Source organism: Tamandua tetradactyla, chromosome 12, assembly GCF_023851605.1.
Source record: "Tamandua tetradactyla isolate mTamTet1 chromosome 12, mTamTet1.pri, whole genome shotgun sequence".
Taxonomy (NCBI): Eukaryota; Metazoa; Chordata; class Mammalia; order Pilosa; family Myrmecophagidae; genus Tamandua; species Tamandua tetradactyla.
In genome coordinates, this window is record NC_135338.1 from 66,545,196 (window position 1) to 66,564,335 (window position 19,140).

Consider the following 19,140-nt stretch of genomic DNA (forward strand, 5'->3'; position numbering starts at 1 on the left):
GTTTTAAGAATATATATTCAAGCTTCTCCTCTTCTTAATTCTTCCATTGGGACCATATTTTCTCTGATTTTCCTTAGCTCATTTGATGTACCCCTAGAGTTCCCTCCTGACTCAAGTTAGAACATAAATTTCAAGGTCAAGCCATGTATTTATCCCATGTTTTCCAAACTAGCTTAAGAGAAATTTATTTTGTTGTAGTAATATAATAGGTAGTTTCATAGACATCTAAGTAGAAAACTCAAAATACAGCCGCACCATGTAGAGACTGTACTGTAAAGGTTTTTTCCCTCTCCTTCGTGCCTCCTCTCTGGACAGCCACTCCATTCTCATGCTTCTCTCTGCTGATGGACATTCTGCATATGCTTGAGGCTTCTCCAGTCCCCTGAGCCTTTGGCTTACTATAGTCCCAGTGTTACCTGTCCTTTCCATGCAGATGCTCCTTAAGTTTACCTACCCAGGGATGAGTCTGACCCTGACACCATGGGATCAACAATTCCATCCTGACCAAAAGGGGGAAAAGAAGTGTAACTAATAAAGTATCAGTGGCTGAGAGAGTTCAGATAGAGTCAAGAGACTATGCTGGAGGTCGCTCTTAAACAAGCTTCAGTTAGATATTGCTACCTATCATAACTTGCCAAACTCTAACCAAAACCATTCCATCCAATCCTAAAGAACACCTACGGCAATGTATAAGATTCTACAAAGGTTCCATGCACTAGTGTAACTTTCCAGAAACCTACAACCTCAAGATGGGTCCTTGGTCCAGTTAAGTCCTGAAACCTAGCCCAGTCTCTCCAGAATATCAGGTAGTTCCATTTCCCTACCCCATATTATTGACAGCCCCTTCCAGCATGAAAGAGTTAAAATGGCCATAACCCAAATACCCCTAAGGAGTGGGATAGAAGTGGTGATGGTGAAGTTACACAGAGAAGGTAGGGTGTAACAAATGAATATGATTGCTGAATCATTAAATTGGTATTTCTTTCAGTCTCCAATATCTTAGAGCAGCTAGAAGTAAAAACGTAAAATTGTGGAATTGTAACTCATACCAGTTCCAATGCTTTTTTTGTATATATGTTATTTTTCACACACACACACACACACACGAAGTTGATTGTGATGATAAAAAAAAATTGGTTCCTTCTAGTTTCCTATATTCTGGAGCAGCTAGAAGGAAAAATCTGAGAAGATGGTATGGTAGCCCATGACAAACTCTGGGATCTGTCCTGTAACAGCTTATTGAACAGTGCTTTGAAAACTATTGATTTTTTCTTTCTTCGCTTTGTATTATGTTATTTAATAAAATTTTAAAAAGTTGACTTTAACGGGAGAAAAAGATCTTGTTAGCCTCACTTGGGGGTGGGAATTGCCTTGGTTGCAGTGCTGCCCTTCTCAAAAACTCTGAGAGAGTCTATTATCCAAGAGTCACTGACTTTCAACAAGAAAGTATAAAGACATGGTTTAAATATACTTTTTTCCCCTACTTTTTTCCTCCTCTTCACATTTTATCTTCAGCTGTTCCCTGTAATCAGATCACCATAAGCATTATTTTAATGGTCACATGAGAATTTATTATATGAACCAATTGTAATTTATTTAATGTATTAAACTATCTCCAGTAACTTGGAGATACTTGCCTTTCTACTACCTTCAAATCACTCACTCTTCTGACCTTGTACCATGTCGAATTATTTATAAATGACATGCTTGTCATCTAAGACTACTTTTTTTCTGCATGGGCAGGTACCAGGAATTGAACTCGGGTCTCTAGCATAGCAGGCAAGAACTGTGCCACCATTGTCTGCCCTAAGACTACTTTTAATGTTAAAAATAAGTAATTGTCATAGGTACTAGCATTTTAAAAATAATTTATATTCCTAAAAATAGGATGGCTTAGTGGTTATGAGAATTATAAAGTAAAATAGACAAATTGATACTGAAATTAACATTTTGTTTTCTGCTTGTATATATTTTTCATATTCTCTGGCATTTTAGTGAGTGAAGTTTCATTTGAAAGATCTTTACTTCAAAATAGAAATATTGCCATGACCTGTGAGAATGGAAGCTCAGAAAAGTTTCAGCTTGCTAGTCATCAGATACTTTAATAAAATAGTCACAAAAGTTACCAGTAGGCAATCATGATTGATTTGAATTGGGAAGTAATTAACATTATGTACAATTTAAGTATTAGACTTCCCATTGGACAGAAAAATAGTGTTGGGAAGGAAGCTCGACTATTAGTCCCAGTTTGCTTCCTCAGCTGAGCAAATTCATTAATCATTCCTTAAAATACCTAATGACTTTCAGGCTTTGCGCTAGGGCTGAGGATATAGACATGGATATCATTTTTATCATCCTTAACCTTGGCTCACACAGTTGAGTTTTCTCATCTGACATGTAAATTTCTCTCTTGAAATGAAGTACCCTCTCTTGCCTGCTTCCCAGGATTGTTTTGAGGAACAAATGAAAATGTGTGAAAGCATATTCTAAATATTGAAAAAGCATCATGAAAAAACGAACTATGGAAATATTCTTTCATGAGAAATACATATTTAAAAAATTTTTTTAAATACAAAAAAACACCAAATAAATGCAAACATTCCTATTTTGATCATTCTGTTCTACATACAAAATCAGTAATTCACAATATCATCACATAGTTGCATATTCATCATCATGATCAAGAAATACACATTTTTAATGTTCCTTTGATCCAGAACACAGTTGGAAATTTAGTATTTTTGTTTTCCTTTAAATAAGCACATTGACCTGAGTTGCCTGTGGTTTTGCTTTTAAATAGATAGGAATATTTTACTCATGAGCCAGTGTTGTGATTAAAGATCTTGGGTTGAATAGTCTCCAAGAAAATAAGATAATGGCTTTGTGTGTTTAATTTTTTTTAAATTGCCAACCAGAAGAACCTTTTTTGAGCTGAGTGATTGGAATAATCAGAGGAAGGTTGAGTGAGTGTATGACAGAGAGAAAGATTTTCTTGGTTCACTGACCTTGTGCCCTTGCTTGATTCCAGCTGCAGCACATTGTGAGTGATGAGATCTGTGTACAGGTGACTGACCTTTACCTGTCAGAGAACAATAATGGGGCCACTGGAGGCCAACTGAACACACAAGCTTCACGGAACCTCCTGGAGTCAACATATCAGCGGAAGGCTGAGCAACTCATGTCAGATGAGAATTGCTTTAAGGTGAGAGTGCTTATGTAGTCCAAGACCTTGCTGGTAACAAGCGAATCCTCTCATTCAGAAGTTACAAGCCATATCAGGGTACTTTGACCCAGCGATTCCACCCCTGAAAGTCCTTAGACTTCCTAATGAACTCATTAGAGGAAATGCAAAATACACAGAAATGTGGAAGTAAAACCCTCCATGAACTTGTCATTTTGTTTCTTTCCTGCCTTTTTATTAATTTCTTCCTCATCATTTTATTTTATTTTTTTATTACAGACGTTGTAGGTTTATAGAAAAATCATGCAAAAAATTCAGAGTTCCTTTGTACCTCCTCACACATTCCATTTCCCCTATTATTAATGCTTTGCATTAGTGTGATACCTTTGTTGAAACTGAAGCAATATAGTCCATAGTTTACCTTTCAGTTTACTGTGTTGTATAGTCCTACTGTTTGCTTTTTAAATTTTTATTTTAGGAACATACATATATATAAAACCTAAAATTTCCTTTTAACCATACTCAAATATATAATTCAGGGGTGTTAATTGCATAAATAACGTACTACCATCACCATCATCCATTACCAAAGCTTTTCCATCACCCCAAACAGAAACACTGTACCAATTAAGCATTAACTCCCATTGTCTACCCCACCATGGCCTCTGGTAACCTAAATTCTAGTTTCTAATCTTATGAATTTGCTTATTCTAATTTTCATATCAGTAAGATCATGCAATATTCTTTTGTATCTAGCTTATTTTGCTCAATTGTCTTCAGGGTTCATCCATGTTGCCGCATATATCAGAACTTCATTTCTTTTTATGGTTAAATAATGTTCCATCAAATGGATATACTACATTCATCTTTTATCCATTCATCTGTTTATGGAGATTTTGGTTGATTCCATCTTTTTGCATTGCATTTGAATAATGCCAATGTGAGCATTGTTGTGCAGATATCTGTTCGAATCCCTACTTTCAGTTCTTTGGGGTATATACCTGGAAGTAGGATTGCTAGGTTTTATGGTAATTCTATACCAACTTTCTGAGGAATCACCAAACTGGTTTCCACAGTAGCTATACCATTTCACATTAACACCAACAATAAACAAGTGTTCTTATTTCTCCATATACTCTTAAACTTATTTTCCATATATTTTAATAGTAGCCTTTCTAGTGGGTATGAAATAGTGTTTCATTGTGGTTTTGATTTGCATTTCCCTAATGGCTAATGATGTTGAGCATCTTTTCGTGTATTTATTGGCCATTTGTCTTCTTTAGAGAAATTTCTGTTAATGTCTTTTTCCCATTTTTTAATTTTCAGTTTGCTTTGTACAGAAGTTTTTTATTCTGATGAAATCCCATTTGTTTTTTCTTTTGTTACTTGTGCTTTGGGTATACGTTGTAAGAAACCATTGCCTAACACAAGTTCCCAAAGAGACTTCCCTATCTTTACTTTCTAAGAGTTTTATAGATTTGGTTTTTATATTTAGGTCTTTGATCCATTTTAGGTTGATTTATGTATGTGCTGTGAGGGTCAAGTCCACCTTCAATCTGAACATCATTTGTTGAAGAGACTATTCTTTCTGTGTTGATTTGGCACCCTTGTCAAAAATCAATTGGCCGTGGATTTTCAGACTTCTCAGTTTGATTCCTGTGGTCTGTATATATGTCCTTATGTAGTATACTGTTTTCATTACTGTAGCTTTGCAATAAATTTTAAATTAGTTCTTCTTTTTTCAAGGTACTTTTGCCTAATTGGGAACCATTACCCTTCCATATACATTTGATGATTGGCTTTTTCATTTTTGCGAAGAAGGATGTTGGAATTTTGATTGTGATTATGTTGAATCTGTAAATCACTTTGGGTGGAATTGACTTATTAACGGTATTTTCGTCCTATAGTCCAAGAACACAGAATGTTCTTCCATTTCTTTCAGCCTTTTTGATTTCTTCTAAGTATTTTGTAGGATTTTTTTTCTTATTACCTCTTCACATTGTTCATTATTAATATATAGAAACAGTACTGATTTTTTGCATGTTGATCCTCCACCACTACTTTGTTTAGTAACTCTGGTAGCTTTGCTGTAGTTTTATATGCACACATCTGCAAATAGGTACAATTTTACGTTTTCCTTTCCAGTTTGGATGCTTTTTGTTCTTTTTATTGCCCTGGCTAGAACTTCCAGAACAGTGTTGAATAACAGCAGTGACAATGGGCCTTCTTGTTCTTCCTGATCTTAGAGGGAAAGCTTTCAGTGTTTCCCATTGAGTATGATGTTAGCTGTGGGTTTTTATCATATATGCCCTTTATCATGTTGAGGAAGTTTCCTTCTATTCCTGGTTTTCTGAGTGTTCTTCAAGAAGAGGTACTGGATTTTGTCAGCTGTCTTTTGAAATGATCATGTGTTTTTTTTTCCCTTCATTCTTTTAATGTGATGTATTACTTTAATTAGCTTTCTTCTGTTCAGCCACCTTTGCTTTTGAGTTCAGTTTGCTAGTATTTTTTTGAAGATTTTTGCATCTATATTCATAAGGGTTATATGTCTGAAATTTTCTTTCTCATCTTTATTTGGCTTTGGTATTAGGATAATGTTGGCCCCATAGAATGAGTTACTTCCTGCCTTTTTTATGCTTTCAGAATTAATTTGCTTAGGGTGCACAGGTGGTTCAGTGGTAGAATGCTCGCCTTTCTAGGAGACCTGGGTTCAATTCCCGGACCATGCACCCAAAAAAAAATAGAAATTAATTTGCTTAGTATGTGATTGTAACAATTTTGTATTCTGCTTTTTTTTCTATTTTTCCATATTGTAATTCTTAAAATATTGTTTAATAATGTTTAAGCGTGTAATCTGTGATCGTTATAGAAAAGAAAGAAAATGCAGACAAAAGAAAAGTTACCTATAATTCTTCCCACAAATAATCACTGATGACGTTTCTAGACTTTTCTGTTATTGGGTATATATTTTGAAAGAGATTATACTGGACAAATCTTCTGTAACTTATTTTATTTTGGTTGGCAACACATTGATGAGGTCTTTACCATCTTTTTAATGGCCATTTCATTTGATAGGCCATTAGAACCATGCCTGTCTAATTGGAAATTTAGCTTGTTCCCAGTTTCTACTCTTGTAATCACTAATTGTAAAAGCATATAGTTGGAAATAACCTAGATGTCCACTATGGCACTGGATGGCATATTTTCCCATCATTAAAAATCAATTATGTTTCATAGAAGTGTGAAACAAATAAAAAGATACAGAAGTATGTGTACTATGATTGCAGCTAGGCAATGAATATATACAATTGGACAGAACTTTTTATTTATGTAGGAAGGGCAGGGTCAAGTGACCCAGAACAAGATTTGTAGTTGGCTACACAGAGAGCTGAGCTATCTAAAAGTTGACTACTTCAAGTATGTCCTGTGCACTTTAATGATCTGACCCCAAATTCTTTACTCAGTTATTGGCTTATACTTTAAACTGTTTCTTTAGTTTTATCACCTGTGTGCCATTTTCCTAATATAGAATCTGAGAACTAGAAACGAGTTTACTAGTTCGGTCTTTGACCTGATGTTCTACTACCTGAGTAACCAGAGGACTTTCCCAGCTTATTTCCTAAACTCTTCAGGGTTTTAGATCTATAAATATTTATTATAAGTTTACTGTTGGTTTAGTTTTAATGGTGAACAAAATTACCATCCCTACAGTGAGTTAACAATGTAATTAAATTGTGCAAGTGAAAGACTGAGGGAATGGTTAGACTCATCTTGTAGATAATAATGGTTATCAGAGTGCCAGAGGGGATAGCAGAAACAAAGGCTTAGAAATCAGGAAAGTTTTTTCCCAAAGTGATCCTTTAGCAAAGACAATAAAATTCAGTAATTTTTATTTTGACACAAGCAGCCCTTCAAATACCCTGTCCTTTCCTCTCCTTCCAGCCTCATCACCCTTCATTTATTTGGAACACATGCTACACTGCTCTGCTACATGAGGCGGATTTATCTCTCTGGTATATAGCCATCCAGATCCTTTTCTGCATTTGCGTGTGTGTGTGTGTGTGTGTGTGTAACAATAAATGGTGTTTCAGTGGTAGAGTGCTTGCCTGCCATGCTGGAGACCTGAGTTCGATTTCCAGCCCGTGCACCCCCCCCCAAATAAATAAATAAATGGTGAAAGATTGCATATTGTTCTGCATCTTACGTTGATCAACTGCTGTGTTATACTTAACGGTATGGATAAACCATAGTTTTAAAAAATCATTCCCTTGGGGGGAGGGGTGTGAATATTTAAACTGTTTCCACTTTTTGCTATTCCAAACAGTGATATTGAACAGCATTTCATTGTATGCATCCCTTTTATGCAGGTGTAATTATTTGTCTAGGGTAGTAGACAGAGAGGTGAAGTTACTGGGGAGAAGGGTATGCATATTTTAAATTTTAATGGATATTGCTATTTCATCCTCCGAAGTGGCTGACTGTACCAGTGTCATTTTCATAAAGGCACTTATTTCTTCATCTCCTAGTGAGCACTTGTTGTTATTAGACTATTTTTATCAGAGAGGTAGAAAATTGTGTTACTTTAATTCACGTCTCCCTGTTTTCCTGCTGTTGCCTGTTTTTCTTCTGTGTATTGCTTATTCATATCCTTTGCCCTTTTTTAGAGGTGTAGTACTTTTTATGTAGGTTTGTAAGCAACGTATTCTGTGCTTGAAACTGATTGCTCTTCCCCTGCATCCTGCCCAGCCCAGTTATTTTAGTGAAGTGTAAAGCCTTCCTCAGCTTGCTGAGGAGGAATTCTTTACTCCCATAGCATATTGCACATGTCTCTAGAATAGTGCCTATATAGTGACTTAATGCAGTATAAATATAACTGTTTGTATTCCTGTTTTCCTTTATTAAATTGAACTCCTCCAATCCAAAAACCATGTTATCTTCTGAATGTGTCCTCTGCTTGATGTATAGTAGACATTCAGTGACTGTGTGTTGGATGAATGAAGTATAAGATATTAGTGAAGGAGGTATACGGAAAAGGTGGATATTCATAGCCATACTAAGTAAAAAGTGTGCATTTTCTTAAGGTTGGTGAACTGTGAAACATTTTTAAGGGTTAAATACTCTGTTGGAGTGGAGCTTTCAGGAAGACTAGTTTGACATCCCTGAATAAGGAAGATTGAAAGAATTAGAGACATGTTTATAACTGAAGGCAGTACCAAACTTGGGTGACATATGTTCATGGTATAATAACAAAGCCAGTCGATAAGAGGTTAGAAAGCTAAAGCTTAACATGATAGGCGACAGGTACAAGAGCTTATTGGGATGAAATTGAGTTTGGTTTTAGGCATATGGGGAGGAGATTATGTTCTCAATATCACTTTGAAGGGTGTTACTCCTTACAGTGATAGAAAAAATCTTGTCATTATAGGTCATCCTAGATAAAGAAAAGCAAACTCCTAGAGCACCCCTAGCCTGTAGACTTATTTACATCCTTGTGTTAAGTCCCAGAAATAGGATTATCCAGTGACAGGGCATTGGATTTTATGTCTGGCTACATAAGCAATATTTCTTTCCAGTGAACAAAATACGTATTTTTCAAAGCACTCTTGCTGGCAGTGATTATTGTTTTAGCTAATCTGAGAGGTATAAGATGTGAAATGATACTTTTGCTCTAACTTATATTTCATTTTGCCGGTAGCAAGATTGGACTTACTTAGTTGTTGCTTCCCAAGTTTTTGAGTATCTTTATCTTTTCAATTGGAGCAAAGTTTTATAACCTCTGAAATTTTGCCTCCTCCACCTCCCAACCCTACTAGGTTATAACTTTGGAGATGGTTTTTTGTTTACATTTAGGTTTCTTATTTGCAGCTTATGTTCATTCAGAGCCAAGGCCAGGTTCAGTTGACCATTGAGCTTCTGGACACGGAAGAAGAAAACTCGGATGACCCTGTAGAAGCAGAGGTATGGGCAAGCATATTGCAGAAACCATGTCCTGAGTAGAGCCAGCTGCCATGTCCTGTGAGTGCCCAGCTGACTATGTCTTCTAGAAGGCCAAGGCAGCCATGGGCCTATTTAAGGATAAAGGTCTAGATTCCACCACCACCACCACCACCCCCGCCCTTTTTCTTGCATGGGCAGGTACTGGGAATCGAACCCCGGTCTCCAGCATGGATGGCAGGCAAGAAATCTGCTGCTGAGCCACCATCACACCATCCTTTCCCCCTTTTAAAAACGGTTTTACATGCAATCCATCCTAAGTGTACAGTCAGTGGCATGTGACTGTATGTTTACCACCATAATCAATATGAGAACATTCCCATTTCTTCTGGGAACAGAGGATAGAATCCCTTATATCCTCCTATTATTGACGTTTAGCTTTGGTATAGTGCCTTTGTTACAATTAATGAAAGAATATTATAGTGTTACTGTTAACTGTAGACCTTAGTTCTCATTAATTGTATTTTTCCCACATACTACCCCATTATTATTAACACCTCGTAATAGTAACATACATTAGTTCTAGTTCATGTAAAAACATTCTTGTACAATTAACCACCATCATCATCCATTCTAGGCTTTGCTAAATTATGCAGTCCCAATTTTTATCCTCTAGCTTTCTTTGGTGACATTCATAACCCTAATGTTGCTTTTTCAGCCGTACTCATGCTCACTTTGTTCATTACACTTATTATATTGTGTTACCATCACGCAGTATTGTGCTATGCATTTCTGAACCGTTTTGATCAGCCTTATTAAATATTCTTTTCTCCTTAAGCATCAATTAGGGCCAGGATTTTGAAAGTACAAAAAAAAAAAAACAAATGAGGTGCCGTCTTCCTGGTTTCATCTTGATTTTTGTGTCATCTTTACTTTTTATTGAGATAAATGAAGCCAAGATTTCTGAATCCTACAGAGTACACAGGGTGAGGTGGTTATCATAGTTGAGTCTGGCCCATAATATAAACAGAGACGCAGACCACATGTATGATGTTGGTGTGCCCAGGCAAGGGGGTGATGGTAAGGCATAAGAGAAGACTTATTTTGGGGGGACTATTGGCCCATGGTTGTCAGATCTTTGGATTCTTTTTTTTTTTTTCAAGAGATGCTGGAAATCCAGATCTTAATGTGAAAAGGAACTGATTTTCACATATTCATTTGCCACTATATATTTTGTTTTTACAAAATTCTCAATGGGAAAATAAAACCAATCAGTGAACCAGCTTCTTCCAATGTATGACATCTGTTAACCTCATCTCAGAGAAGCTTTGGATCTTGAAGTTGAACAGAATTTTTAATCTCTATTCCAGTACCAAGTAACAAACACGTCACTTATGGAAAGGGAATTTTTTTTAACCTTGAAATTTGTGGATTTCCAACATTTTAGTTACAAAATTTTCTAGACTATGTAATAAAGACAAAGTTCAGTTTTTGTGATCTTCCCCAACCACATCTTGTATTTATAATCCTAGCGCTGGTCAGACTATGTGGAGCGTTATATGAATTCGGATACTACCTCTCCTGAGCTTCGTGAGCATCTAGCACAGAAACCAGTATTTCTCCCAAGGTGAGTAAGCCGGGTCACTTCTCAGCAGTATATACTTGTGTGCGATTGAGGAATGGGGAGTTAAATGACTCTTACATTTTTGGTTTTCATTTATTCTGTTTATTCATTCTGTCTTCTGCGGATACTAATTTAAGGTTTGTAAGTGTTATACCATTGACTTACCTGGAGCACATGTCAAAGAATCGGGGAGGTAAGTTTGGAAGATCAGCAGTAATTTTCCTATATCAAACAGAGATGTATATTGGGATTTCCAAGGTCCGCTGAAGGTGCCTGAGGCAAAGTCCAGAGGAACCAGACACAAGCTTCCAAGGGTCCTCTCCCACTGGTGTCACATAGAATATGCTTAATTCCTTCAGCAGTGTATTATGAAAAGGTATGAAATATTGTCCCTACCAGGGAAGGTCATTAGAAACTAAATGCCAGGGTTTTTATTGGGAGCTAGTCATGTAGGCACCTTTGCATGGCATGTATTAAAATTTCAGACTCCCAGAAGGAAAGCAGGTGTTCAGCACAAGCTATATAGTTTATACAAAGTGTTTAGGCACAGTGAGTCTCTCTTTATCATTTAGTGAATGGTGAAAACCATTTAGAAATCCAGGTTCCCAACTTTGTAGGCAGGCCTTTCAAAGGATAATGATCTTAGTCTGCCATGTTAACTCTTTTCTGCAAAGAATTTTTAAGAATTTCCCTGTTACTAAACTGTACAGGTAATATACAATGCTGATCCTCTATCTGAGGATGTACACAGTTGCAGAAATAGAAAATGGATTTTGCCATAGTAGAGTAACTTTCTTTCTTCCCAAAAGTTTAGAATTGAGATCTCATGTCTTAAATATCCAAAAAGCTGGTTTCCCAGAACTATTAGACTTAGTCCTATTCAGAACATTGAAAGGGGTATAGCAGAAAGGGCCATGCCAGGTTATTCCATTCATTGATAAATTTACACATATTCAAGGTGATACTCTATGCCAGGCCTCTCTCCTGACAAAACAGATGAAATCTCCATGTTTAGGAAATAGTAATTGAGATAGATAGGCATTAAATAATCATACAATTAACATATCACCATGTAGTTCTCACCAGATGGACAAGTTTTTAAAAAGATTTGTTAACTTTTGTAGAGAGTATGGGAAGGAGGCACTCTAATACTTTTGAGTAAAAATATAAATTAAGGTAGAATCCTTCTGGGGCAGGGGGCAGTTAAAATGTATGGGACCCTTATCCTAGAACTTCAGTTTCTAATTATTTTTTTTAGAGCTAAGGTTCTTAATACTTCTGATGTTGAGACTCCTTTATAGTCTTAAAGATTATCCAAAGTACTTTTGTTTACCTTATTAGAAATTAAAACAAATGTTTAAAATGCTCATTGACTTGTTTTAAAAATAACAATACTAAACCTACATGTTAACACAAATAATTTTTAATGAATTTTTTCAAAACAAAAAAACTTTGTTTGAAAAGGGTGGTATTGTAAATTTTTACGAATCTTTTTAATATCTGACTTAATAGAAGAATGGCTGAAATCTGCTTCTATATTCGATCTGTTTATACTGTGTTGTTTGAGTGAAACACATGAAAAAAATCTGGCCTCACTCAAATATGTAGCTGGAAAAGACAGGCATATTTTCATATCCTTTCAGATGATTATGGATAGTCTTCTTTACAAGTGATAGTTTCTTAAAGGTTAGTTGCAATATCAATATAAATTATCAATTAGCTTTTCATATAGACATGTCAAAATGCATTGATTTATCTTATACTATTTGAATTAATCTTTTATCCAGATTATATTAGTTCACTAAATTGTATCAATATACTAAATGTTGACACATTTCCATTATACAATATCCCAAAAAAATCACCATTGATCTCATAAAACATGTCTAAGTATTGGCAAGCTGTCAGACTCATGGTGGCCAATGTCTTTTTGCCAAAATTCTAAGTTCTGCTTGAAAGGCTCAGATTTTATCATTACCAACTAAATAAAGCCACTTGTTTTCCTTGAGGTGACAGGCTACTTTGTTTTTGAGAAAATAGCTGCCCAAATACCCAAGGTTGACTAAGTTTAGTCGGTTGTTCTTTCAGTTAAAAATGGTGGTCCCTTTGCAACTCAAGCAAATGTTCAGGTGCTTTTCTTCAAGAATACTATTATATATTTCAGTACACAGAAGTGTTTTATGTATACTTCCCATTTTATCATATTGAATATTTTAATGAAATGAACTGAAGGATTGGGATTTAATGAAAAATGTTACTGCTTCATCAAAGATATTCTTTAAGCAGAAATGGCTTTCTCTTTTTAGTTGTGGGTATATGGTCAGAGAATAATACAAAGACTACTAAGTACAGTTTGTTACCACTGCCAGCAGTTTTATTCACCATTTCTTTTGCTTTGCCAGTGCAAATGTCCACACAGGGAAAAAGGCAAGACCCTTCAAATGGGTCTTAGAGACTGCTAAGTGTACTGGGACCTAAGAACTACTGTCCTACAGAAATGCATGTGAACAAAGGTATTCACTGAGGCAGTCTTTTTAACGTCAAAATATTGGATACAGTGAATTGGTCAGTTGACAGCCTATCTCAGCTGGTTATGAAAATTAAGCTCTAATTGTATCCTAAGGAATCTATTGATGTTGTGAATTGATATTTTTCTTATCTATATAAGATGGTACTGGTTACACGCTACCTTTGGGAGAATTTTTTATATGGCAGCCAATTTTCTGTGTTTTGCAGTTCAGATGAAGAACCTTGATTGAGAAAGGCTAATAGGGAATGTTTAAATTAGAGTATATTTCTTTGCAGCAGTATGTGTGGTGAAATTTAAAAATTTTCATGACATTAAATAAAAAGTTGAGACCATTAAGCATAGTGTGATACTATTTTGTCTATAAAAGTACCAAAACAGAACTATAGCAGATGAATACATATGTAAATACATAGATGGAGGCCTGGAAGGTTTTAAATCAAAACCATTAACAGTGGTTACCTCTACCAAGGCAAGTGGAATCTGAAGAATGGTGGGTAGGGGATGGTTAAGCATTTTTTTGGAGGGGTGGCAGGGGTGTGCGTGGTCTGGGAATCAAACCCAGGTCTCCTGCATGAAAGGTGAGCATTCTGCCACTGAACTACCCATGCACCCAAGTATTTCTGTTTTTTATTGTGTATCTCTGTATTTGAAATATTTGGATTTTTTTTATTAGTACAGTGATAAGCTAATCACTTTTCTCTATATGTAACAAGCATTGTGATAAGTACAATGAAGGCATATAATAAGGAGAATTAATTTGGGCAGGGGAGTCATCGGAATCCATGAATGAACAGGTACTCATTCTGCAGAATTTTTCTGCTTTGTAGGAATCTGCGGCGGATCCGAAAGTGTCAGCGTGGTCGAGAACAACAGGAAAAGGAAGGGAAGGAAGGAAATAGTAAGAAGACCATAGAGAATGTGGATAGCCTGGATAAGCTGGAATGTAGGTTTAAGCTGAATTCCTACAAGATGGTGTATGTGATTAAGTCAGAGGACTACATGTATCGGAGAACCGCCTTGCTCCGGGCTCATCAGGTGAGAACCAATATCTGGAATTTCTCTATACATCTCCGTTCTCAACCAGGACCAGGTCTATTCCTGGAGCCCTCTTGATTGTTTCTCTTCCTTAATGGGAACCTGTTCTTGGAACTGAGAATTGTTTAGTAAGCAAGTAAATTGCTTCCATTGAAACTATCCCAGAATGTACATTTCAAGTGGTATCTGATCTTTCACTTGTGTGAATCCTACCTGTTTTCACATTCTGTCTCAATTGTGAAAACTTCCCAGTGCAGTTATTTGTCAGGAGTAGTTCCGGGCCCACAGTGTACCACAGAGTACTACAGTGAGGTTGAGCAAAAGGTAGGGTGATGAGCACTATCAGGGAAACAGACCAGACAGTGAGACCGTGGGTGACTGGCATGCTGGTCTGCTGTCCTTGAAGAGGTCTTTCAAGAAGGTGACATTTGAGGCCTGAATAATGATAAGAAGCCAGCCTTGTGGAAAGCTGAATAGAGGTGCTTTCTAGGTAAAGAAAGCTGCAAATGGGAGAGTTTGAAGAAAGAAAATGTTTGAGAACGTTTGGCATTTTTGAGAATCTAAGAACACCAACTGGTGTGTCTTGAGTCATGGGGAAAGTGGGATGTGAGAAATTGTAAGGGTGGACAGAGGCTACATCACTTGGCCTTGTAGGCATGGTTTGGAGTTTGAGGAATTTTGGGACATCGTTGGCTAGATGGCTTGTACTATTGCTGTGAGATGGAGAGTGGGGAGGTAGCAAAGTACCAGTTCCATGGGACTGCTCTTATTCAAATGAGAGGTGGTGACTACTGTGGTAGCAATGGAATTTGTTGAGAATTAAAGATTATAAACATTATTTGGAGATATAACTGACATACAATGGGCATTATATAATTAAGATATAATTGGTAAAGGATCAGATATGGGGAGGTAAGAGTAAGGAAGGCATCAAGGATAATGTCTGGTTTTTTGTTTCATTTTGGTTTTGCTTGAGTAAATGAGAAGTTAAGGGACACATTCTTTTTTTAATTTTTATTTTTGGGTTTTTTTGGGAATTTTTATTAGTAAAACCAATCAATATACAATATGAACATTCTTTATTTGTCACATAGTTGTATATTCATCATCATCATTTCTTAGAACATTTGCATCAATGAAATAAAAAGAAAATAGAAAAAAATTCATACATACTATACCCTTTACCCTATCTATGATCACTAGCATTTCAATCTACTAAATTTAACATTTGTTCCCCCTATTATTTATTTTTAATCTGTATGTTTTACTCGTCTGTCCATTAGGTAGATAAAAGAAGCATCAGACACAAGGTTTTCCCAATCACACGATCACATTGTGAAAGCTGTATCATTATATAATCATCTTCAAGAAACATGGCTATTGGAACACAGCTCTACATTTTCAGGCAGTTCCTTACAGCCTCTCCATTACACCTTAACTAAAGGTGTGATACCTATTTAATGCATAAGAATAACCTCCAGGATAACCTCTCGACTCTGTTTGGAATCTCTCAGCCATTGACACTTTATTTTCTCATTTCGCTCTTCCCCCTTTTGGTCAAGGAGGTTTTCTCAATCCCTTGGTGCTGAGTCCCAGATCATTGTAGGGTTTTGTCCCATGTTGCTAGGAAGGTCCATACCCCTGGGAGTCATGTCCCACGTAGAGAGGGGCAGGGAGGTGAGTTTGCTTGTTGTGTTTGCTGAGAGAGAGAGGTGCCTCTTAGGCCTGATTTTAAGTAGGCTTAGCCTATCCTTTGTGGGATTAAGTTTCATATGAACAAACTCCAAGATTGGGGGCTCAGCCTATTGCTTTGGTTGTCCCCACTGCTTGTGAGAATATCAAGAATTCTCCACTGGGGAAGTTGAATTTTCCCCCTTTCTCACCATTCCCCCAAGGGGACTTGGCAAATACTTTTTTATTTACTGTTCAAATCCTTCTGGGATTTATCGAGGCATCACTCTGGACAAACCTACAAAATCTCATGCCCTACTCAAGGTTCCGTGTACTTATGATGTTCAATTAAGCTGTCCACATAAGTTATATTGGAAAATGCAATAGTTAAAATATAAAATTTGTACCAAATAAACATTTTTTGATTTAGTCTTACACATAAGTTAAAGTTTTAAAATATTAATTACCATCTATTTTCAACACCCTGCATTATTGACATTCCTTTGTTCTTCCTCATGCAAAACATTTTAAAATTTGTACATTTAGTCATTATCATTATATATTCTAGGCATCCCTAGATTATATGATCTCAGTCTTTATCGTCTATCTTTCCTTCTGATTTCATTTGTGCCCCCCAGGCCTCCTCCCTCTGTCATTCTCACCATTCAGCTACATTCAGTGTTCTGACAATATTGTATTACACTTAGGTAATATTGTGCTATCCATTTCTGAATTTTTATGATCAGTTCTGTTGCACACTCTGTATCCCTTCAGTTCCAATTACCCAGTATCTAAAGGGACACATTCTTGATAGCAAGAGATCTTGTTCTTGCGGGGGCGGGGAGGTGCAGTCAGAAGCTCTGTTTTGAACAGGTGACATTTGAAAGTACTACAAACCATTCAGGTGGGAGCTAGTAGGTAGGCATTTCATTGTACTTTCTCATGGCACTGTAACTGCTGTGTTAGTGTATGCATGTTTCTGGTTCAAAGTCTTTGGGGGAGCTGGACAATAATTCATCTTTGCATCCCTTACTATACCTTACATGCAGGCACCAGTAAATATGTGCCAGCACAAGGTGGGAATGTAAGCATTCATTGAAGATCTGCTTTGCCTGCTACTTTGCTGAGAGGGTGGGATCATATGATGAAGGAAGAGTGGGTTTTAAGCTCTTTGTTTTCCTGTTTTACCTAAAAGTGGATCAGCACGCTGACAGAAATGACCAACAGCTATGATTCATTTTGTCTCACTGTGGGGTCCATTAGAATCACCTTGGCTGCTGGTTTAAAATGCAGATAGATCTGAAGAAATCTGTAGGGTCAACATGTTCCCCAGGTGATTCTAATGCATGCTTTTTAATTGAGAAGCCCTGAACTAGTTTTACCCAAAGCCTGTGTTGGCATTTTTGGGGGGCCTTTATGGAATTCTGTCTCCTCATAAGCTCCATGTTCTTACCTCCTTCAATTCTCTTTAAACACAGACTCCCACTGGCCTTTTTCTACTAACTAGTGGTATCTGGAAATTGAGCCCACATCTTTCCTCTGGTATTTTAGGAGAAAACTGGGCTTTGTATTTGAAAGTTTTTGGTCCTAATTCAGGTGTCTTTTCTTTTTCTGTTTTGCTAGTCCCATGAGCGTGTAAGCAAGCGGCTACATCAGAGATTCCAGGCTTGGGTAGATAAATGGACCAAGGAGCATGTGCCTCGTGAAATGGCAGCAGAGACCAGCAAATGGCTCATGGGTGAAGGGCTGGAGGGCCTGGTGCCCTGTACCACCACCTGTGATACAGAGACCCTGCACTTTGTGAGCATCAACAAATACCGTGTCAAATATGGCACAGTATTCAAAGCCCCATAACTGCAAAGTCAGAGCAGATCACCTGGCCGGGGTATGTATGTGTGTGGGTGTGTGTGGGTGGGCATGTGCACTCATGCACTGAAGAAACAAGGAAGATGCCTTTCTAGCCTCACTGGGCCTCTCTGGGACATGGCCACCTGATCTGTGTGTGGCTGGTGCAACCTGGCACCAAGTGGGCTACATATAAGGAACATGAATACCTAACGGAGCTGGAGCTGGAATTTTTCCCAAAGGGTTTTGAGTACTAATGTGCCCTGGAGGGAAAGGAAGTTCACGCAAGCACAGAGACATGCTGTTTGCTTGCACACACCAGCAGAGTGAAGACTGGAGTCTCCTGTGGCCTGACCATCAGTAAAGGAACTAGATGCTGTTCACACTTTGACTGGATAGGAGTATTTTTTCAAGACAGTCTGGGGAAGGACTTACAGCTCTGATGGATTCTAACTGTGATGGTCACTGCTCCTTGTCTCTCCCCTCAAAAGGAAAAAAAAACTGGATTTGATTTTTTTCTGGTCATTCGAGCACATCTAAATCACCCATTAGGTTTTATTTGGGCCCTACAGTTTGGCTTTGGGATCTATCATCTTGTGGATTTGATTTCTGACGAATCCCTTACTGCCCACCCTTTTTTCTCCCCTCTAGTTCTCAACCTCAACAAGTTCAAATCAGTCATCCTTTTAGCTCCCGTGGAACTGTTTTGTACCTTCTTCTTTAATAGTCTACCCTAGTGCCATTCACCAGCTTTACTCTCTGAAACACACCTGCACACACACATACAATTTTAACTTGGTTTTTTTTTGTAAATAATGTACATACTGTCGATTTTTTATTAAAAGAAATATGCTTTGATGTGCTAGCATAACTGCTCTAGCTTATTGTGTACCATAGTACTATGTGGCTTCAGATTTAGTACCTATGAACAGATGTACAAGACATTTATTACACTTTTTACCAAAGGGAGTTAACTGTTGTAGTACTTTTGTGTAAAACTTGTCTTCTTCTCTTCCCCAAACTTTTTTTTTTTGTAAATAAATAAAGCTTGGTTCTTACTTAAGAAATAAATTTTCAACCAACGTCCCTTGTCCTCACCAGAGAAGTATTGGGAAGCAGGGATTTTGGCTTCTTGTTTTCCAGATACAAACAGGATTCTGCTTTAAATAGTTAAGTCACTTGTACTTGCCCTAAATCAAAATATTCCACATTTTAAAAAGAGAGTACTTATTTAAGTATGTGATTTTTACATTTGTTCAACTATTTGAAAAGCCTTCATATTTGGGCAGATTATCAGGCTATGTAATTTGTATTTCTATA

The 19,140-nt window shown here is 37.0% G+C and overlaps 1 protein-coding gene across 9 annotated transcripts in view; it reads left to right on the forward strand.

The window, feature by feature from the left end:
* SIN3A (SIN3 transcription regulator family member A) overlaps positions 1-18,923 on the forward strand; it is a 71,638-nt gene extending 52,715 nt beyond the window's left edge. For 7 of the 9 annotated variants that reach the window (XM_077123704.1, XM_077123703.1, XM_077123709.1 and 4 more), the window contains 5 exons: positions 3,029-3,202; positions 9,047-9,139; positions 10,648-10,742; positions 14,097-14,304; positions 17,599-18,922. In XM_077123704.1, coding sequence (XP_076979819.1) covers positions 3,029-3,202; positions 9,047-9,139; positions 10,648-10,742; positions 14,097-14,304; positions 17,599-17,829 — 801 coding nt within the window. In that variant the 3' untranslated portion in view covers positions 17,830-18,922. Of the gene's footprint in view, positions 1-3,028; positions 3,203-9,046; positions 9,140-10,647; positions 10,743-14,096; positions 14,305-17,598 lie in introns of all 9 variants that reach the window. The other 2 variants (XM_077123711.1, XM_077123712.1) reach the window with 2 other exon arrangements.
* Positions 18,924-19,140: the final 217 nt, after the last annotated feature.